The sequence below is a fragment of the Phodopus roborovskii genome, unplaced genomic scaffold (genome assembly GCF_943737965.1).
Source record: "Phodopus roborovskii unplaced genomic scaffold, PHOROB, whole genome shotgun sequence".
NCBI classification, from domain to species: Eukaryota; Metazoa; Chordata; class Mammalia; order Rodentia; family Cricetidae; genus Phodopus; species Phodopus roborovskii.
Genome location: NW_026126448.1, coordinates 11,095,109 through 11,118,408, shown reverse-complemented (window position 1 = coordinate 11,118,408; position 23,300 = coordinate 11,095,109). Strand labels below are relative to the sequence as shown.

General features: G+C 42.3%; 2 protein-coding genes across 2 annotated transcripts in view; both read left to right on the top strand.

Moving 5' to 3' along the window:
• The first annotated feature begins 3,164 nt into the window (after positions 1-3,164).
• Positions 3,165-7,594, top strand: Tmco2 (transmembrane and coiled-coil domains 2). Its single transcript, XM_051188701.1, has 2 exons — positions 3,165-3,501; positions 7,192-7,594. Exons 1-2 carry the CDS (start codon positions 3,259-3,261, stop codon positions 7,507-7,509), a joined length of 561 nt encoding a protein of 186 aa, XP_051044658.1. The 5' UTR covers positions 3,165-3,258; the 3' UTR covers positions 7,510-7,594.
• Positions 7,595-13,610: 6,016 nt separating this feature from the next.
• Zmpste24 (zinc metallopeptidase STE24) overlaps positions 13,611-23,300 on the top strand; it is a 34,905-nt gene continuing 25,215 nt past the window's right edge. Inside the window, exons 1-4 of the mRNA XM_051188685.1 lie at positions 13,611-13,982; positions 15,749-15,895; positions 18,723-18,809; positions 23,028-23,144. Of these exons, the coding sequence (XP_051044642.1) occupies positions 13,860-13,982; positions 15,749-15,895; positions 18,723-18,809; positions 23,028-23,144 (474 nt within the window). The 5' untranslated portion in view covers positions 13,611-13,859. The remainder of the gene's footprint in view (positions 13,983-15,748; positions 15,896-18,722; positions 18,810-23,027; positions 23,145-23,300) is intronic.

Sequence of the window (23,300 nt, the reverse complement as noted above, 5' to 3'; positions counted from 1 at the left end):
CCCAGAACTATGGGCTTCAATGAATTAGGTCTTTGTTTTCATTTTGGCAGGTGGTGCTGTCTACCTGCTGAGTTTTATAGCCTGAATGGTACTTCCATCATGGAGTCAGTTGTGCCAAGGTCTGCAGGCCTTCAGTCATTTTACTCTGAAATACATTCCATCTGCAGCCACATCATAGATGTGATTGTCTCAAGTGTCCCTGGCAACTGAAGAAATTACCATCCCCTCTCACCAGGCTGCAGAGACAAGGATTTCCTTTATTCCCCAGCCACCAGGCCTCTTCATCCCTGCTCTCTGTCAACTAGAATGGATAAATCAGAGCTTCCTGTGTCCATATCTCTACTTGTATGTCAGACATTATTTTTAGCAATAATATTTGCCATAGCTCTTCTTTTTTAGTATGTTAACTTTATTTGAGTGAAAACAGTAAATATTAAATTTTTTAATTTTCATTTTATATATACAGGTGTTTTGCCTTCCAATGTGTCTGTGCACTGTGTGTGTTCAGTGCCCATGGGGGCCAGAATGAGGAATCAGATCCTTTGGAATGGGAATTACAGATGGTTGCAAGCCTGCATGTATATGCTAGGAATGGAAACCAAGTCCTCTGGAAAAGCAACCAGTGCTCTTTTGCTCTGAGCCATCTCTTAAACCCCCAATAGACCCCCCACCTTTTTAAGACCGGATTTCTTTGTGTAGCCCTGGCTGTCCTGGAATTTGTTGCATGGATTAGACTGCCCTCGAACTCAGAGATCCAACTGCCTTTGCCTCCCCCACCCGGATAAATTGACCCTTCTTGATTGTTCCTGTTCCTCTTGTTGCACACTTGTGGATTCTTGCATTCTTGCTTGTCTTACTTTTCAGAATACGGCACACTTCACAGACTCACATGTCGTCCTTGGATGGGGCTATGTACTATGCTCATCACTTTAGTGTGTGTGCTGCCCAAGCAAGAATCTTGCTGCCTTTCTAATCGGCTATCTGTATAACCTATCTAATAATGTTATGTGGGTCACAGCATGTTACTCTCACAAAATACTGTAGAAAACTTTTATTCTTAATACAAACCTTGTGAAGGAGGCAGAGTCAATTTCTGAAAGCATGTAAGTAAATGAGGCACAAATATGTGGTGAGACTTTGAAAAAAAATAACAGGAAGTGAAGCCCGTTTTCATGAATAATTAATACATGCTAATAAAAGACACCCCCCACCCCTCACCCCCACCTCATTCTCCAAAGCACTGGGATTAAAGGTGTGAGCCACCACTTGGAATCAAGGAAGAACTTCTTAGAAGGCTTTATTTTTCACTACATTTTGCAGTCAGTTTGTTGTTATAGATTTTCAAGCTGTACCACAAATAATTTTAGGTGAAAACTTCAAAATAAATCTAATTCTTATTGATTGTCTTTTTGATTAATTCCTTTTGGCCTCTAAGGAAATTTTAAAAATATACAATTATATTTTCATTTTTTGCCATCATATTATCTAGAATAAATACATTTTAAAAACTTTCTTGATTCCAGTTTACTTCTATTTTTCTTTTTAAATCCATCCCAAGCCTGTTTAAGTTGTTATTTTTAAAACTTATTATGTTATACAAAAATATAAAATCAAAAATGAAGTTTTAGTAATAAAAGATAAAATTTCTTATTTTGCTAATGTTGCTGAGGCATTATTGGATGTATGCACAATTTTACTAGGCAACCATTTATAAATTTTACCTGACTTTAGCTGGGCAGTGGTGATACACACCTTTAATCCCACCACTTTGGAGGAAGGCAAGCAGATCTCTGTGAGTTTTAGGCCAGCCTGGTATATAAAGTGAGTTCTAGGACAGCCAAAGGTCTTACAGAGAAACCTTGTAAACAAAAAGCCCTTTCTAAATCTTATCTCCTTCAAGTTCCTTTCAGCCTTAATGTACTTGGGCTTTCTTGTTCAGAAAAAAGTAACTGTGCTCCTGAGTAAAATGCTAAAATTGTGGTTGAAAATGTTCTAGCTAGATACTAAAAAGTACTCATGTGGCTATTTAAATTGAAATAATATTTAATATTGAAACCTAAAACCAATCCTTCTGCAACACTGTCTATATTTTGTTGTTTTGAGGCAGGGTCTCATGTAGCCCTGTCCAGCTTGTAATCTTAATGAATCCTAGAATGACTTTGAATTTTGGCACTTCCTACCTCCACCCCCTTTAGTGCTGGGAACACGGGCACATGCCACTGTGTTGGCTAGTTTCGTTTTGAATTTTTTTGTTTTTATTTTTCAACTTGGAACAAGTGAGGGTCATCTGGGTAGAGGAAATTTCAGTTGAGAAGATGCCTCCATCAGATTGACTTGTAAGCAAGTCTGGGGATATTTTCATGCTTGGTGATTGATGTGGGAGGGCCCAGCTTACAGTGGGAAGTGCCACCCCTCAGCAATTGGTCCAGAATTGCAACAAAAGCTGGCTGAGGGATGGAGAGATAGATAGCTCACCCATTAAGAACACTGGTGGCTTATATGTCTGTAACTCCAATCCCCGGGGGATACAGTGCCCTTTTTTTGGCATATGCAGGCAGGTGGTGCATAGACATACATGCAGGCAAAATACCCATACACATAAAAAGTAAATAAAAAAGAAAATAACAGGCTGAACAAGCCATGAAGAGCAAGCTAGTAAGCAGTATTCCTTCATGGCCACTGCTTGGGTTCCTTTAATCCTGCCCTGCCTGGCTTCCCTCCATACTATAATCTATTAGGAGAAATAACTCCTTCCACCTTAAGTTGCTTTTGGTCATGTTGTTTATCATAGCAATAGAAACCAAATGGGGACAGCTACCATGGCCTATGTCTGTAGTGCTTGGGGTCAAACCTTGGGCTTTGTGTGTAATAGGCAAGGACATTACCAGCTGAGCTACACTCCTTGCCCCAACTGTCCCCATTTTGAGTGACACTGGCTGTTATATGAGACAAGGCAGACACAGAGCCTTTCTATCATCATAGAAAGTGCTCTTAGGAGACGGCTGTGCCAAAACTAAGACTCGCTAAAGATCAGGAAAAAACGGTCAAAATGAACACAGGCCAGTGCCTGCTTGCTCTTGAGTCATTGGTGAGTGGGAAGAAGCTGAGTCTTAGGGGTGGAGTAAACTGGGGAATGACATCACAAAGCACAGCTCACAATGGCTCCAGAACACCTGAACTCTCTGAGCACTTTCCCTGATTCATGTCTAGATTCCTGAAGCCTCTACACATGTAGTTCCTGGGGCTGCTGTTTTAAAAATGCCAGTACCTCCAACGGCAACTTCTTCCTGGGACAACCTCTTAAATGCTCTTGCTCGCAGCTCGATATGGAATTGGTTACAAGCAACTTTTGTGGGAGAGACTAGTGTGCCTCAGCCAACTAATTTGGGGATACTAGATAATCTCGCACCAGCTGTGCAAGTCATCCTAGGGATTTCCTTTTTGGTTTTGTTGGCAATTGGATTATTTGCCTTATGGAAACGAAGCGTTCGATCAATCCAGGTTGTATTCGTATAGAGAAATTTAAGTAGTGTGTGTGTGTGTGTGTGTGTGTGTGTGTGTGTGTGTGTGTGTGTGTGGTGTTTGTTGGTTTTTGTTGTTCTAAGATGAGGAGGTAGTTTAGGCTGGTCTTAAACTCACTATAGAATGAGTCTGGCTTCAAATCTGGTCTTCCTGCTTCATGAAGTCCTCACCCCAAGGGCTGACATGCACCACCATTTCTGACTAAAAAGTCAATTTTGGTTACTTCTCTTTCCTATAGCTGTTACTCAGTTTTCTAAGTCCATGTAAAGGGTCAGGAAAGCGGGGAGGTTAGTCATTGGCTCTGCTTCTTGAGTTGGTTGAAACTATACTACCCTTGAAAATCTCCACCAATTAGGTTGTGAGTATAAAAATACTTTCTCACAATGGTGCTTGACTTGTCTCTATTATAAAGTAGACTTGGACAAGTTCATCATTTGAGAAAGTCATCTGAGCCCAAACTTAATTGATCATTTGTCTCTGAGAGCCTACCATGTTCATAGAATAAGCAGTGTGGGACAACCAGGCTCGTGTGTATGTGTGTGTGTGTCTGTGTCTGTGTGTGTGTCTGTCTGTGTGTGTATGTATGTGTGTTATTCACACTGCCATTGCTTGTTTTTTTCTGCCATTTCTCTTTAACTAATAGGGAATTGTGTGAGTTAAATCATCCCATTGCTTTCATCGTTGTCTTTTAACAAGCTAAGCCCCAGAAACATACGGGCTCTTTAGTGTAATCAAAGTTTACCAGGCTGGGATATAAGGAACACTGGGAATTTGTGTGATTTGTCTAACCTTCAGTGATAATAATAGTCACCAGGCAGCGGTAGCACCAGGCGGTGGTAGCACATGCCTTTAATCCCAGCAGGCAGATCTCTTGAGTTCTGGGTCAGCCTCATCTACAGAGTGAGTTCTAGAACAGCCAGGCTACACAGAGAAACCGTGCCTCAAAATAATAATAAAAAGCTCATTTATAGCATGGTTCTCGGTTTTTTGAGAAATCTTAATAACTCCATGAAATAGTTTATTTTCACATGAGAGAAGAAGAAAGTAAGATGCATGAAGGCTCAATGGAAATTTAAGGAGATAGAATTTAAAGAAGGCTTTTGTTTTGTTTTGTCAAGGAGGAACCCTGTAGCTTAAGCTGACCTCAGATTCTAGAAAGTGAAAGCTAACACTGAACTCTGTCCCTCAGTCCACCTATCAAGTGTTTGAATTATGGACAGTCATGAGGACTTTCTTTTTCTTAATTTTATTTGTATTTTATGTATATGAGTGCTCTGCGCATATACCTGCAGGCCAGGAGAGGGCATCAGACTCTAATTTAGATGGTTGTGAGCCATCATATGGGCACTGGGAATTGAACTCACAACCTCTGAAGGAGGAACAGCCAGTGCTCTTAACCTCTGAGCCACCTCTCCAGCCCCATGAGGGCTTTCTTACACGTCTGTTAAATATACAGAGAAGCCATTACTGACTCATTTTATAGCTTTTCTTTCTTTTCTATTTAGGGATCATGGTTGAATGGACATTCAAGTTTACCTTTGGAAAACATTGCATAATAGGCAGGACAGGGATTATCATGTCCACTTTAGAAGTGGAGTAATTTAGATCTTGCCCAAGTTCAATTGGTTTTGTTAGAGCTGGGAAAACTGGAGTTAGAACCCAATTCTTAAGATTTCAATTTTAGATCTTATTCAAAATTTCATATAACAGAACCCAACAAATAAATGTAACTCATCAATACAAGTGTGTGTGTGTGTGTGTGTGTGTGTGTGTGTGTGTGTGTGTGTGAATGCACACATAAACACATCTCAGTTATCTGATACCAGAGTGTAAGATAAGAACACACACTTTCTAGTTTAGTGCAATCAGAGAGAGGAACTTTCAAAGTCTTGGACAGCAGGCAAAAACATAAAACAGATGGGCTGCAGAGAGGGCTCAGAGATTAAGAGCACTGGCTGCTCTTCCAGAGGTTCTGAGTTCAATTCCCAGCAACCACATGGTAGCTCACAACCATCTCTTATGAGATCTGGTGCCATCTTCTGGCATGTAGGCATGCATGCAGACAGAACACTGTATACATAATAAATAAATCTTTAACAAAAAAACCAGCTCAGATGTGGTGATGCATTACTGTAATTCCATCATTTGGAAAGTAAGGGTAGGGTGATTGGAAACTTAATAGTGAGTTGGAGGGCCAGCTAGGATACGTGAGACCCTATGTCTAAAAGAAAAATAAATGGGGAAAGGTGCACAAACAAAAGCGAGCAATACAACAGAATTAGTAACCGTGTAGCTCAGGAGTCACATGCTTGGTATACATTTCTGTGAACTATCTGCTCTGCGAACTCATTGGACCTCTACCCCAGTTCTCTTCTCTGTAAAACGGGCTTAGTAGAAGTGCCTTATAGGGTTGTGATGAGGTTTAAGGGAGATACACTATGTACCAAGCTTAGGCCACCACCATGTGTTCAATAAACAATGTTAATGGTATAAGGGGGAAACGTTATGATTTCCTTTTTCTCCTACCAGGAATCCATTCTAACATTAAAGGAATTTTTCCATGACCAGTGTCTTAGTTTGGGGGGCTGTTGGCTATGATGAAACACCATGAACAATGCAACCTGTGAGGGAAGGGTTTATTTGGCTTATACTTCCCTCCCATTATTGAAGGGAGTCAGGACAGGAAGTCATACAAGGCAGGAACCTGGTAGCAGGAGCTGATGTGGAGGTCATGGAGGATGCTGCTCACTGGCTTGCTTTTCCTGGCTTGCTCAACCTCTTTCTTACAGAACCCAGAACCACCAACCCAGGGATGGCCTCAATTGCAATGGGCTGGGCCCTCCCTTTAGAACACCAATTAAGAAAATGACCACAAGCTTGGCTACTGCCCCCACTTTATGGAGGCATTTTCTCCCTTGAGGTTCCCTCTTGTCAGGTGACATTAGCTTGTGTCAAGTTAACATAAAACTAGCCAGCCCTACCAGGAAATCTACTTTTTAGACCTCTATTCTTGGGAGAGTTCCTGGGTTCTAGTCCTTTATCAGTTCCAATCTGTGACGTAGAACATTGACAGGATCCACACTGGAAGGCGTGTCTAGTCCTGGGTTTTCCTCCATAAAGAGCTGGTGAGTTAATTTCTAAAACAGAGCCCACCACATGGTAACAGACTTGAGCAAATGGCACTTAATATTATGCTTTTTATTTACTAAGTAGAAATCAAATCCCTACCACTCTGGTTTGTAAGTGACAGTGATAAAAAGATTAAAAGTAGGAGGGCTGTAGAGATGGCTCAGCAAGGGTAAGAGCACTGGCTGCTCTCCCAGAGGACCAAGTTTTGATTCCCAGCACCCACATAGCAGCTCACAACCATCTGTAACTCCAGTTCCAAGGAATCCCACACCCTCTTTTGGCTTCCAAGGGTACCACGGGTAAATATTATAATCAATATACACCCAAGCAAAGCACTCATACACATAAAATAAAGTATAACTTTAAAATGTCTTAAAAGGTTGAAAGTAGGTGTGAAATGTTTTATTAAAGGGAAATCTTGGTTTAGGAATAAAGGATTGTTGTTACTAGATGTTGTTTTGTTCTGGTTTGGGTGTGTAGCTAGCTGCCTGTGACTTTTCACTTGTATGGCCAAGTAACACTTGTCTTGTTTCATTTTAGAAAATAGTGGTGTTTGTGATCACTCTCTACCAACTTTACAAGAAAGGCTCGGATTTTTTTCAGGCTTTGCTAGCCAACCCAGAAGGAAGCGGTCGCCAGATTCAAGACAATAGTAATATCTTCCTGTCATTGGGTCTGCAAGAGAAAATTTTGAAAAAGCTTCAGATGGTGGAAAACAAAGTGAGAGACCTGGAGGGCATGATTGTCGCCCAGAAACCTGCTGTGAAGCGGGATTGCTCCTCTGAACCCTACTGCAGCTGCTCTGACTGCCAAAGTCCCTTGCCCACATCAGGGTTCACATCCACATCTGACATGTGATGGACTCCAGTCTTTTTCAGAAAAGCACTGCTTCCCTCGTGTGTGCAGTGGTGTATCAATAAAATAGAGGACTATATTGAAATTACCCTACAAAAATCTGGCCCCCTCTTCAGCAGGGTCCAGTGTTGTCTTCCCATGCGGTGGGTAATGTGGGGTAATGAGAGTTGACAGTGTCTCTGAGCATGGGGACTGTGGCTTGCCAGCAGGTCGTTTGTCTGGCACAGACAGGTATGGTGCTGACTCAGCAGACTGGGACCTTTTAGTAATGCAGGACAGAGAGACAATAGGGGAAGCAGATCTAGAAGGAAGGGAGGCATTCAGGGCTGTAACTCTGAGGGCCATGCTGAAGACATTGGAGAAGATGTAATATCAGCCAATCATAGTTTGAGGGGCATATTGTGTGAATAGGATGTCCCATACTGGTCCTTGTCATAAGAAAAGTAAGCAGTCTGGGGACCCGTGAATTATTCAAAGATGAGAGTATGCATAAAGGAAAACATTGTGAGCTTTGTTTTTCAGGCAAGGTTTCACTAGTAGTCCAGCATGGCCTGGAACTTGTGTGTGTGTGTGTGTGTGTGTGTGTGTGTGTGTGTGTGTGTGTGTGTGTGTTGGGGCAGGGAGTGGGGAATTGTTGCTTGTGTGTCTGTACACATCACTTTCTTGCTTGTGCCCACAGAGGCCAGGAGAAGTTATGGGATACCCTAGGACTAGAGTGACAGGTAGTTTGAGTCCATATGTGGGCACCAGAAATCAAACTTGGATCCTCTGAAAAAGCAACAACTACTCTTAACTGCTGAATCATCCCTCCATCCACAAGTGTGTTCTTAATTTTATAAACTATTTGCCCCAACCCATTTGCAGACTGATGATAGAATTTTACCATTTATGTTTATATATTATAAAAAATTTATAACTTTTATTTTGATCAGCTATTTATAAAAATTATAGTAACAATCAGAAGAATTCTAATTTTTGTTTGTTTTATTTCAAGACAGGGTTTCTCTGTATAGCAGCCCTGGCTGTCCTGGAACTCACTTTGTAGATCAGGCTAGCCTTGAATTCACAGAGAGCAGCCTGCCTCTCTCTCCCCCAGTACTGAGATTATAGGAGTCATTTTGATTAGCTATACATAAAAATAGTTTTAATGATAGTTCAGAAGAATTTTAGCAGAGTTTCCAGTTACAAGGATTATTATTATTATTATTACTTAGATAAAGTCTTTGCTATGCAACCTAGGCTAGCCTCAAATTTGCTATCCTCCTGTCCCTGCTTCTCAATTGCTGCAATTACAGGTCAGTTGGGGCTATGTAGTGAGGCTTGATCTTAAAAAAATTTAATTTTTACAATATATGTTTGTTTTATAAATGTAATGTATACTTTATAATATACATCTGCATAGAGAGGCGTTTCATTTGTTTGTTTTTTTCTCTGTGTAGCCCTAACTGTCCTGGAATTTGCTCTGTAGACCAGACTGGCCTCGAATTCAGAGATGGGCCTGCCTCTGCCTCCCAAGTGCTAAAATTAAAAGTGTGTGTCATCAGTGCCCTATTGAGAGGTTTTAAAATAGAAAAATATTGCATTTAAACACTCTAAGAAAGTAGAATCAATTGATATGTGTGGTGATAAGAACAATGTTGAGGCCCTGATCTGTGTTGTTCTCAACCTGGGTCATGGAAGTTTCTTCTCCTTCCTCTTCCTCTTCTTCCTTCTTTTCTCCTTCTTCCTCCTCCTCCTTTTTAAGAGTTATGTGGTTCTTGTATATAAGTGCTCTGTCTGTAAGTATATCTACATTCCAGAAGAGGGAATTGGGTCTCATTATAGATGGTTGAGAGCCACCATGTAGTTGCTGCAAATTAAACTCAGGTCCTTTGGAAGAGCAGCCAGTGTTTTTTGTTTTGGTTTGTTTTTCCAAGACAGGGTTCCTCTGTGTAGCTTTTTTTTTTTTTACCTGTCCTGGAACTTTCTCTGTAGACCAGGCTTTCCTGGAACTCACAGAGACCCACCTGCCTGTGTCTCCTAAGTGCTGGATCAAAGACCATCACCACCCGGCTTGCAGCCAGTGTTCTTAACTGCTGAGCTATCTCTCCAGTCCCAGAGAAACCACTTTTTCTTTCAGTGGGTAGCAGTTAATGCAGAGACTTCTAGTTAGTTCAAGTAGTAAAAATAAGTGACTATGAGTGCTCATGTTTAAATGGGACAAATCTATCACCACCCTGCCCTCCAGGTTCATGAAGCATTGAAGAAGAGGGAGCAGAGAGAATGTAAGGGCCAGAGATGGGCAGGAGTGTTATAAAATGCATTCTGCAGACATGGCCATTGCACTCATGAACTCAGCACAAGATCAATATAGCCAAAATTCTAGTATGGGCGAGGCCAAGACTCACCAGGCCTCACTCTTAGCTGAGGACTTGCTGCCACTTAATGGCTGCCATGGAACACAGAATCATTTTTCTTTGGAGGTGTGGCCACTAGTAGGTCACCCATGTTCTAGTAGATGACCCACACCCACACACATACAGGCAGCAATAATTGGACTAAGAGGGTTTCAAAAGGAAGAGGAATCAGACCTAGTGACATGAGCCTTTAATCCCAGCACTCTGGAGACAGAGGCCCATGGATCTCTTTGAGTTTAAGATTTAAGGCCAGCAAGGGCTACTAGTGTCACTATGTAGCTCTGGCTGTCCTGGAACTCATCATGTAGAGCAGGCTGACCTCAAACTCACAGAGATCTGCCCAATTTTTCCTCCCAAGTACTAGGATTAAAGGCATACGCCACTATACCCCTTTGTGGAATGTCAGTTTAAAATGTGTTATAGCCAGGCAGTGGTGGCATGTGCCTTTAATCCCAGCACTCAGGAGGCAGAGGCAGGTAGATCTCTGTGAGTTTGAGGCCAGCCTGGTCTACTGAGTAAGTTCCAGGACAATAAGAACTACACAGAGAAACCCTGTCACAAAAGACCCACTCCCACCCCCAAAAAGAAAAAGTTTCCATGTATTTATTTGGGAGCTGATTGGTGGGCCCCAAAGAGTAAAACAACAAAAAACCAAGTACAATACCCTGTTATGATTATAAACATATTTTGAGACATGGTCTCTCTATATAGCCCTGGCTGCCCTGTAGCCTGGTTGTCCTGGAGTTCACTATGTAGACCAGGCTGCCTCCAACTCACAGAGATCCTCCTGCCTCTGCCTCCTGAGTGCTGGGATTAAAGTGTGTGCTACTTCACCTGTACCTGTATGCACTTTTTAAAAGAAAATCTAGAGATTAGCTGAGTGATGGTTGTGGTGCACACCTTTAATCCCAACATCTGGGAAGCAGAAATAAGCAGATCTCTGTGAATTCCAGGCCAGCCTGGTCTACAAAGCAAGTCAGGACAGCCAGGGATGTTACACAAAGAAATTCTGTCTCAAACTTCCCCCACCACAAAACAAAGCAGCTAGAGATGGAGGCTGAGAACAGACATGGAGATGGGAACAAATTGTTTCCTATTTTCTAATGGATGAGGTGGTTATTTGTTGTGGCTTAGATAGGAAGTATTTCCAATAGGTTCACATGTTTCATCCTCATACTGTTTTGGGAGATTGTGGGATCTTTAGGATGTGGACCTTTACTGGAGGAAACAAGTTGCTAGGGCCTCCTTTTATATCAGCTTCTATTCTGACCTAAGTCCTTTATTTCCTGGTCCACTGACATGTGAGCAAGCAGCCTCATGCTTGTTACTTCAGAGGCCATGCCTTCCCCACCACAATGGACTGCACTTTCTCAGAACTACGTGCCACAATGGATCCCCAGTTGCTGCTTTCTGGTTTTTTGTCAAAGTAACTAATACAGAAAATCAGCACCAGGAAGTATAATCTTTATTGTGATAAACCCAACCATTGTATCATAAGCCTTTCTAACTGGTTCATAGAAAGAACGTGGATGAATTTGAAGCTGCGTGCTAGAGAAGTTCTGGGGTGCTATAGCCGAACTTACTGGCTATTCTGACAAGTTTAGAAGACCAAACTGTCAATGCAAATGCAACCAGTGGAGGCTAAGCTCCTGAGGTTTCAGAGGGGAACAAGAACTCTACTGGGAATTAGAGAAGAATACCCGTGTTTCATTATAATGGAGGGACTCTATGCTGCTAAAGGCTCATATGTTAGCTGTCAATCTAGGGAGTTCAAGAGCAACACAAGATTCAGTGGCATTGGTGTATACGAACCTTATCCCTGCTACACAAGAATGAAGATGATAAGGGGGAAGGCTCCAATCGGATGAAACTCAGAGACAAAGCAGGCCACCTTACCAGAGATGCAAGACTGACTAAAATGACTGTTTTCCTCCCATATATAATCTGCTGGCTGAAAATGAGGTGTTGGGGTGGGGGAAGACGTTTGAGCTTTAGGACACTGAGTCACTCTTTTCAGACTGCTGGCTTTCATCATAAAACAAATTTGGTTCCTGGTTTTTGATTGTGTCAGGTAGCAGCGACTTACAAATGGGGCTTTCCCATCAATTCCTGTTCCTGCATGTATATTTCACTCTGCTAAACCAACAGGGTCAGTTTGCTTTCAATTCCTGTGTTAGAAGTGCTAAGAACTACTTTGTTTTATTTTATGTGCACTGGTGTTTTGCCTGTATGTACATATGTGAGGGTGTTAGATTCTGTGGAGCTGGAGTTATAGACATTTGTGAGCTGCCATGTGGTTGCTAGGAATTGATCTTGGACCCTCTGGAAGAGCAGCCAGTGTTCCTAACACTCAGCCATCTCTCCAGAACTACTTTAATAAGTAGATAATGGGGTACTGGATCAATAGCCCAGTGATTAAGAGCACTAGCTGCTCTTCCAGACCAACCAAGGTCCATTCAATTCCTAGCATCCATATGGCAGCTCACAACCCTCTTATAGCTCCAGTCCCAGAGGCTACAGTGCCTTCTTTTGGCCTCCGAGGGCACTGCACAAATGTGGTGCACAAACATGCATGCAGGCAAAACATGTATACACACAAAATAATTTTAGCTTTTAGTATAAAAGAATGGTAGTTTTGGTACTGTCAATCATTTTTCTCTTCAGTTAAATTACAAAACTCAAAGTTCTCCTGACAGTTCAATCAGGCACACCACTAATTTTGCTGAAAGCAAAAATTCCCCAAACAACATTTGGCTTGCAAAAGAATTTGTAATCCTATTATAATGAAGTAATTCTCACATGTCAAGTGACATACTGATTACTCTCAGGTGGATGAATTTAGGCACAGCTGAGAAATTTGAAGCCTTGTTAATCTCAACACATCTTTAGCATTTACAATTTCACCATAATTTAAATATTATTTTAGTTGGTGCTACAGATTTAGCTCAACTCATTAGAAATGATTATGCAAATTAGCAACATCAGTTTTTAGAAACTATTAACCAAATTGTGTTTACTTTTGGTCAGAAAAATTCTGACTTCTCATGTAAATTCAGTGTATTTACATGGGTCAAAATGACCTCATTTCATTAATTATTTCCAAGGCAAAAAATGGTACTGAGCTGTGTGTGTGTTTGAAATAAGGTCTTGTTGAGATTCCAGGCAGTGGCCCCCAAGCCCATCCTCCCTGCTTGAGGTTAGAAATGTTATCCATAGTTGCCTTGTCTCAGAACACAACGACAATATGCCTCCTCTAACTGGACTTTGGGAGGATAAGATGAAATGTGTAAATAAAAAGTCCTCAGCTCTTTAATGTTCAGCTCTTTAATAGTTCTGGAGTCAGTACTTCCCAAGACAAACCATATGACCCCAGCTGAAATGCCTTGTCTGGGAAGTTATCCCAGGGGTGCTCCGATGCTCCTTTAACCTTTTGAACAGCACTGAATAGAAGAAAAGGGAAGCTTTATAGCTCCTCCCATCCTTCCCAGATACTTCTAGGTGGGAGTGGGGCCCCCCCTGTGAGTTTCCGCTAAACCTGGCTACCAGCCCGCCAGCGAAACACCAGTAAGCACAGCAGTCCACAGCCTTCTGGGGCAACAGCAAGACAGACGGCGACCACGCGGACCCTCCCGGGAAAAGATCCGGAACCTTTGAGTTGGAGTCACGGGCGCAGAGTCCGGAGGGATGTTTCAGGTGCACCTCCGCTCGGTCTTCGGGCCGGAAGTGAGGAAGGTGGGGCTTGTCTTAATTCTAGCAGAAATAAGTAGGTCCTGAGGGAGTAAGGAAGGGGAAGAATGTCTTTGTGACACTGCTAGCAGCGCTGAGGGGATGGGAGTCTGAAAAGGCTGTCGGCGGTGGGAGGGGGACCCATATCACTGCGACACCGCTGGCTCTCTGAGGGACGCGTGTCGGTGTGGGACCGGTGCACGCTGAAGGAGCGGGTGGGATTGGGTGACCATGGGGATGTGGGCATCGGTAGGCGCTATGTGGGACTTCCCTGCGGAGAAGCGAATCTTCGGGGCGGTGTTGCTCTTTTCCTGGACCGTGTATCTTTGGGAGACCTTCCTAGCACAGCGGCAGGTGAGCACAGACGGCCTGCCCTGACCCCAGCCCCGGGACAGCCTTAGGTTAGACTGTGCCTCGACCCAAGCCCCTAGTAGCACCAAGTCTGTATTCCTTAACTCTCAGTGAGCTTCGTAATGTTTTGGGGGGGTTTTGTTTTGTTTTGTTTGTTTGTTTGTTTTAACCAGCGCCGACTGTGGCTTTGAAGTTATCTGCACCGTCGTATTGGGACCCAAGCATGTTAGCGTCTAAGGAAAGGAAAGAGCTGCCCTCTGTCAAACTTGAGTCTATCTGTGCCTGCACTACGGCACCTTAGGATCCTTGGGCCCAAGCTTGACCCCCTTTATCATTGGTATAAGCTTTCGAAAGGGAAATGCTAACATTTTAGGAAACAGCTTCCCATGACGTTGATATTGCCATGCTGAACCGCAGGATTAGGAAACATTTCTTTTTTTTCCTGAAAATGTTTTGTAAGTCCTAAAGGCCCGCACAGTTTTTCAAAATCCTCATTAGTGCATATGTGGTTTGGAGTCCCAAATATTTATGTGTTTCTTTTTTTTTTTTTTTATTAAAATATCTCTCGTGTTTTTGTTTAAATTTTTAAGTAGTGCAATGGGAAAGCTAACAGTTCCTGGATATAGCCATAGGTAACAGATTGATTAGAAATTTGAATGAAGTGAGATGACTTTGTAACTGATGGTTTTTCAGTGCCTTGCTGCCGGTTGGCTTGGCTTAATCTTCTTTGTGCTGTCCTTGAGACCCTTTCCCTTTAACTGCTGGACCTGTTTCTTGAGCATTGCAGCCTTTTTCTCCTGCAGTTTGCTTTTAATTTACGTCGTGTATGAGGTTATTTGCCAGGCAAGAGTTCTTCCACGGACCTACTTCCCCAGCCCTTCATGGATCTCTTAAATTGCAAGCTCATTTAAAAAACAGACAAACTTGTCAGCATCAGGCTTATGCCTCAGCCTCCTCCTTTAGTATATCCCAAGTGATGAAATTACTTCAGCTGGGTACTTAAAGCTTCATTGGTTTATACTTGCATAAGCACCCTTACCTGCAGCAAACACACGGCATGTGGTGTCAAAACAGCAGGCTGAGATACTGAGCAATTATCTGATACAGTTTACTAATAAGCCTAGTTACATCTTTGTAGGGTTATTCCTTAATGCCTCCAGGTGGTTTTGTTTGTTTGGTGTTTTTATGTTGTTGTTGTTGCTGCTGCTGCTGCTTAACATATGGTTAAAAAAATAAAAGTATTTGTTTAAAATCTGGTCTATTATATCTTTTGGTATCTGTTCCCTGTGTTACGTCCTAGGGGCTGAAATTACCTTTTAGAATTTGACTTAATGAGAAAAATTGTTGTAAGGATTTGATATGTTTCTGTCACTGCTCTATTCCTTAATTTGACCTCTAGGACAAAATTTAATGATCGTCCTTTATTTTATTAAGTATATCTGTTAATGTGTGAAGTGAGCATCTTCTCTTTTTTCATACATTATTTTCTGTGTTGTAATATATATGTCATACTCGGAATGAGCAGTCCCCTTAGGATGTTACAAATTTGATTCACACAGGCAAACAAATTGTGCTGAAAACCCAGATGGCCATTCCACGTAGGGCCTTGGAATCTTTTTGTTGGCTCTTTCCTGTGTCACCTGTTTCAGTGGTCAGGGTCCCTGACTGAATACAGTTTACACCTATATGTAATAAATTCTACAAGCTTACTTGACAGACTGATACTGCAGACAAATATTCATTAAAGTGTTTTCCTCAAAATATTTCAGAGAAGGATATACAAAACCACAACTCGAGTACCAACAGAATTAGAACAGATCATGGATTCGGACACATTTGAGAAATCTCGACTGTATCAACTGGATAAAAGTACATTCAGCTTCTGGTCAGGACTCTATTCTGTGGTGGAAAGCACTGTGAGTAATTTATTTCTTGGAGACACAATTCTCGGGTTGTTTAATACTTTGTAATACTTGTTTTTGCATTTTGTGATGCAAAGGTAACAATGCCTTCAAATGCTAGAATGCCTTCTTAAAACTTTTGTATTTGGGGCTGGAGAGATGACTCAGCAGTTAAGAAGAGCACTGCCTGCCCTTCCAAAGGTCCTGAGTTCAATTCCAAGCAACCAATTACATGGTGGCTCACAACCATCTGTAATGAGATCTGGTGCCCTCTTCTGGCCTTCAGGCATACATGCAGGCAGAACACTATACATAATAAATCTTTAAAAAATTTTGAAAAAAAAATTTTATATTTATTTACTTTGACATTGTCTTAATGTACCATTATTGTGAAGAGACATCATGACCACAGCAACTTTTACTCATTTTTCGAGACAGTTGGGGTTTCTCTGTGTTGCCCTGGCTGTCCTGGAACTTGCTCTATAGACCAGGCTGGCCTGCCGAGTGCTGGCATTAAAGGCGTGCACCACCACACCAGTAACCACAGCAACTCTTATAAAAGGAAGCATTTAAATGGGGCTTGCTTATGGTTTCAGAGGTTAGTTCATTGTCATCATGGCAGGAAGCATGGTTGCATGCAGCATGGTACTGGAGAAGGAGCTGAGAGTTCTACATCCAGATTTACAGGCAGCAGGAAGAAAGAGTAACACTGGGTCTGGCTTAGGCTTTTGAAACCTCAAAGCCCACCCTCAATGACACACTTTTTCCAACAAGGCCACACTCACACCCCCCAATTCTTCTCAAGTAGCCCCACTCACTGATGACTATGCATTCAAATAAATGGGTCTTTTAGGACCAATCTTTTTTCTTTTCAAGACAGGGTTTCTCTGTATTGCTCTGTGGACCAGGCTGGGATTAAAGGTGTGCGCTACCACTCCCTGGTTCGTCCTCCTCGTTCTCTTCCTGCTTTTGCTGGAGATTGAGCTAAAAACCTTTTATAAGCTAAGCTGCTTTGGACTTTATCCCCACATGACCATGATAAAATGACAAGAAAAGCATTTTCAGTTTTTCTGTGATTGTCACTGGCAACTAAGTAGTTGCCAGAGAGATGTCCAATAGTTGGGTGATGTTGGTGATCATGGGAATGGTCGTGTGTTGTAGGTGGTGATAGGTACATTAGAGTATGAATTTTACAGTGTGCTGAGGCTCACCTCTTAGCAGTACTGATGAACTAAAGCTGGTTATGATTTTCATCTCATCCAGTGTCTATGTTTATTATTTGATATTTATGACAGCAAAGTAGAGGGATGGCATTTTCCCCTTTACTGGGCAGAAATGTAGGCTCAGAGAAATTAAACAGCCATTTAATGGCCAAGTGGGAGAACACTTTGCCAGGCTGGTCTACAGAGTGAGGGAACATTGAGTTTACCTCCCCTCCTCCCCCCCCCCAAATACACTTTTGCCTTTGTTCTTTGTACCTGAGAAAAACTTGTATAACCAATCATGACTACTTTCCACATAAACACTAGGGGAAATGCCCAGACTTTCTGAGGCATTTAGCTGATATCTCACAGATATCCTTTAAGAGCCCTTCCAAGAAATGGAATGGCTAACACTGTGACACTGTGCTCTGTAATCCTAGCCACCTAAGAGTTGAGGCAGGAGGATCACTGAGAGATGGAGACTGCCCTGGGCAGTATAGCAAGGCTGTTACAAGCACTATCAAGAACTATTATGGTAGTGGATGAGAAGAATGGAGTAGAAAAGCTCAGGTTTACAGTGTTTTTGCATGTGAGCTTGAGCATGTTTAGAGACCAGAGGTTGACAGTGAGTGTCTTCCTCAGACTCTTCTCCATCTAATTGCTTGAGACAAGGTCCCTAACTGAATCTGTAGATAACCAGTTGGGTGGACTAGATGGCCAAAGAGCTCCATGGACCCTCCTGCTCACCTCCCTAGCAGTGGGATTATAGGCTTGAGCCCCTGGGCCTGGATTTTTATGTGGGTGTTCGGATTCCAAAGTCAGGTCCTCATGTTTGTATAGCAGACAAACACTGTGCTCACTGAGCACTTCTCAGCACTTTAGGTTTCCTCCCATCCCCTTCTAGTCTCTGGTGACTACTATTTTATTTTCCCCTATGAGACTGATTTTTTTAAAATCTTTTAAAAATTATTTATTTGTTGGTGGTGGTGGTGGTGGGGTGTGTGTGTGTGTACATGATTGGGGTTAATACATGTGTGCCACAGTGTACATGTGGAGGTCAGAGAATCAGGTTTTTTTTTTTTTTTTTTTTTTTTTTTTTGTTTTTGTTTTTTGATACAGGGTTTCTCTGTGTAGTCCTGCCTGTCCTGAAACTCAATCTGTAAACCAGGCTGACTTCAAACTCACAGAGCTCCACTGTTTCTGCCTCCTGAGTGCTGGGATTGAGGGTGTGTGCCCCCACCAGAGGACCAGTTTTGGAAGTCAGTCGTCTTCCTCACTGATTCCAGAGGTCATCAAGGTTATGTGGCAAAGTCCCTTTGCTCACTGTCATCCTGCTGGCCCTATGTTAATTTTGTTTTAACTCCCAAAAGTGAGTGTGACCCCTGGGCTTGTCTTTTAAACAGGTTTTTTGAAATGTAATCCAGATACCATATAGTTTGCCCTTATTCAGTGTAAGGCAAAAGTATCTTGGTAGTGTAAACTTAGTGTCTCAGTAGTTTGTGTTCTTCCAAATTCGTATTTTATTCTAAATGACTTAGCCCCCCCCCTTCCCCGTAACTTACTCATTTTCCTTATACCAGTCTTTCATATGATAGTTGCTAGGACTGTTTAAATGTGACTGTAATCTGCTTGTTTTGCAGCTTATTCTTCTCTTTGGAGGAATTCCTTACCTCTGGGGACTTTCTGGACGGTTCTGTGGTTCTGCTGGCTTTGGACCAGAGTATGAGGTATGTGATTCCTTTGTCCAGATTGGTCAGTCTTCATTTTGCTTGGTAAGCTTTACACTGAAGTTGCCTTTTTTTTTTCTTCCACCATCAATAGACTTAGCCTCTCAGTCTCTGCAGTCCTTGTTGGTGCATGTATATTAGCATGATGCCAATGTTCCATGACAAAAAAATTATGACCAAAGCAGCTTTTAAAAGAAAGCATGTAATTTGGGACTCCCATTTCAGAGGGTGAGTCCATACCATCATGCCAGGGAACGTCAGCAGGGCAGGCATGATGGTGGTGTAGTAGCTGAGAGTGTACACAAACAGGAGGCAGTGGCACACCTCTTCCAGCAAGCCCATGCCTCCTGCCGACTGGGGACAAACATTCAAATGTATGAACCTATGGGGCCGATAGCATTCAACGACCACAGCTAGTTACTATAACTCCAGAATTCTAGTGGCTTTTCAGTTTATTTCCCAATCACATAATAGCTAGTATGAGTATTTTTGGTTAGCAGGTGACTTTGTTGCATGTGGTGAGGCAGGGAGTCAGTTTGTTTTTATTTTATGCATTTGTCATCCAGTGACAGTGGGAAGGACATCCCCTCTTTTTAACTTCTGTAATGCTAAGGTTGTGATGTGGTACAGTCGCATTACATGGTGAAGCAGTATTTGATCTTATCCAGATGGAAAGGAGCTGGGAAATGTAGTCTTGATTAGGCTGCTGTTTCTTAGAAACAACCCTGTGTGTTGACAGGGGTATATACCTTTCAGTCTGTGGAACTCATACTTAGCAGATACATCTGTGGCATACATAGTAAGCAGACGCTTCAAACGAAGGCAGAAAGTTTATCTCCTTAAGTGAATTCTCCGTCTATAATGGGTGCTGCAGCCCTGCTTCCTGACTTTCTCTGGAAGCTGCCAAGTCAATTACTTCCTTCCTGACTCTTTATTGAACATCATGGACCTGCTGTGTGGATAGGTACTCTTGGCTTTAAGTCTATGTCTCGGCAGCTGCTTCCCAAGATTAGATTGTTCCACAGCAGCTCTTCTCATCCTGTTCCCCTTTCCATATACCATTTTCTAAAGCACCAGGTCTCGTGTGTGTGTGTGTGTGTGTGTGTGTGTGTGTGTGTGTGTGTGTGCGCGCGTGTGTTTGTGTTAGAGGACAGCTTGCAACAGTCAATTCTCCCTTCTATCATTTGGGCTCTAGGGCTTGAACTCAGATAATTAGATTTGATGGGAAGCATCTTTACCCATCGAGTCATCTTGCAGGCTCAGAACAGCCTGCAAGTAGATATTCTTTGTTGAATGAGTAAACACAACTTCTACACCTGCCACTAAGAAATACTTACGTCTCGCTAGGGAAAGTAGTGCAGCCCATATGCACATGTATGTCGGGACATTCACTGGGGCATGGGCAACTGATGGCTGCTCTCCCCTCCAGCCCTGACAAAGAAAAGTGACTTTCTCCCCCTCAGCAGACATTAACTGCCATTAGCTCTTCAGCTAGGGGTGAGCCTTTATCTTAATGGGATGCATTTTGTATTTAATGACTTAGGTTTTTTTCCTGTTGGTCTATATAGCTAGGCCTTAGTTCGTTTCTAGCTGCATGATAGTCCTCACTTGTGTAGTTCTGATATATACAAATGTAAGTTACTATAGTTTAGTTGTGACACCAGCTCCTCAACACTGTGGCTCAAATTTCAGTTACCATGGTGCATTATATAAATAGTTACATAAACTACAGACTTCCCTGTTAGCAGTTGAGTATACAGATCATGATATAAGCGGTAATCAGGACCAGTCGGATCAGTATTTTCACCAGTCTAAATGATCAGTTGCTGTAAGGAGTACGGTTTTTCCTCCCGCCTCTTGTCCCGCTGCCGCGCCAGCTCCAATTAACACACCGAGACCTGAATTTGATATAATTTTGTTGGCCTGTTAACTTGTTTTGTTGGCCCGTTCATTTCAACAGGTTGCTCCACAACTGTTATTCAGTTATTCTGAGCGGGATTGTCTTTCAGCAGAAGCGCAAACACATTTATAAAATGCGTAGTCGATGTGGGTGCAGGCCTGTGGTCTCAGTTACATGGAGGCTGAGGCTGGAGAATCACTTGAGTTCAGACATTCAAGACATGACTGGACAGCATAGTGATATGGGGTGTGTGTGTCTGTGTCTTGTGTGTGTGAGAGAGACATAGAGAGAGAGAGAAAGAGAGAGATCTAGATAGCAAGATGGAGTTGGCTAATGAACATGCAACAAAGAAATGAAAAGTTATGACCCTGAAGGTGAGGTTCGGGTCTGACTTAATGCACTGTATTTTAGAGAGAGTGCGGCAGACTGCGGGAGTGTCAGTGCTCTCACTGCCAGAGACTGGGTAGACACACAGCAGAACTGTGTGGCTACAACCCAGTTGACACAGATGTAGGCCATGGTTGTGATGAAAGGATGGAGACATCCCAGAACTAGAGGTACTATAAAGCCCCTCACGTAAGGAGGGCCTTTCGGGATATTTCACTTTGAAGTTCAAAGGATAAAACATTAAAGAGCTGATCTTACCTTAGCTGTATGACATCTCTCCGGGGGAGCTGTTCATGCTATAAGATGCACAGGGAGGCGCTGAGCATTGTTTAAATTCCCTTGGAATCACTGTAAAAGAAACTGAAAGAGAAGCTGGTCCTGGATGTTTCCCAGTGTTTATTTTTAATGTGCATTGGGCCTTGCTTGCAAGTATGTCTGTGTGAGGGCATCAGATCCCCTAGGGCTGGCATTACAGACAAATGTGAGCTGCCGTGTGGGTGCTGGTAATTGATCTTGGAACCTCTGGAAGAGTAGCCAGTGTTCTTAATCGGTAAGCCAGGTTTGATTTCCAGCACCCACATGGCAGCTCACAACTGTAACTCCAGTTCCAGAGGATCCCATGCCCTCTTCTATCCTTTTCAGGCACCAGATGCACACATAGTGCACAAACATATTTGGGTAAAACTCCCATATACATAAAATATTTTTTATCTACATATACAAAAAAATTATTTCATATATCTTATTCAGTGGTTATAAAGCAATAATAGCTAAGTGATGACATCCTTAGTCATAACTAAAGATGAATATTATTATTGTCCTGGAGATGAGCCCCCTTTTTTTTTTTTTTTTTTTTTTTTTTTTTTGTTTTTCAAGACAGGGTTTTTCTGTGGATGTCTTAGAACTTGCTCTCACTCTGTAGACCTCAAACTCAGAGATCCATCTGCCTCTGCCTTCGGAGTTATGGGATTAAAGGGTGTACCAGCACTGCCCAGGTTTTGTTTGTAATGATTATTTGTATTGATTAATTTTTCTCTCCTTTATTTTTTAACTTTTTATTGATTCTTTGTGGATTTTACGTCATGCATCCTGGTCCCACTCATTTCCCTGCCTCATCACCTCTGCTCTCTGTTCCTGTGACCTATCCCCCAAAACAAAACAAAATTTAAAAGTCTAGCCTGAAAACAAAAAAGCAAAGAAAATCTTGGCGTGGAAGCGGTAGTGTGGCCCAGTGAGTCTCACAGCGTACCCCTGTAAGTGTTCTTTGCCGTGGATTGTTGGTCTGGCTTCTGCTACTCTGGGACTCCTCTTGGATATCCTGTTGTTAATTCCTGTATCATGGAGATCCATGCTATAGCTTTGGATCTGCAGATCTGGCCCCTTCACATGCTCTGGCAGTTCATAGATGAAGTGGATGTTGAGGTGGGCTGACTCATAGCCCTGGTTCTGGACCTTTTAAATGTCATTTCTTTCTTCCCCTCAGTAGACTCAAAGTTGCACCAGCTCTTAAAATGTTTCTTGAATTCAGCTAGGCATGGTGTCACACCTTTATTCCCAACCCTGGGGAGACAGAGGCAGTTGGATCTTTGTGAGTTTGAAGCTATCCTGGTCTTCATAGTCAGATAGTGAGTCCTCTGCCAGCCAGACCTACATAGTGAGACCACACACACAACAATACCAAGAATAATTTTTTCTTGAATCCAACTAGCATACATTGCTTTCTCTCTTTTCTGAATACTACCAACAATTTTGTGCCTATGATTTAGGGCTGCTTTCAAATCATGTCTGTTCTTCCAAGTAGATTCCCCAGGGCGGGATGCTGTTACAGGCTTGTTCTCCACAAGATCAAGTGCATTGCTTGGGATACAATAAGCACTTAGTGCATACTTGCTGATTTATTTTTTTTATTTTTATTTTTTTCTTGTGCTTAGATCATTCAGTCTTTGGCATTCCTGCTGTTGGCCACACTCTACAGTGCACTGACTGGCTTGCCATGGAGTATGTATAATACTTTTGTGATAGAAGAAAAACATGGCTTCAATCACCAGGTATAATTGAAATTATCAGGGGGTTTTGTTGTTGTTGTTTCTGTATTAAGATTTGTTTGTTTGTTTGTTTGTTTGTTCTGTATACAGTGTTCTGCCTTCATGCCAGAAGAGGGTACCAGATCTCATTATAGATGGTTTTGAGCCACCATGTGGTTG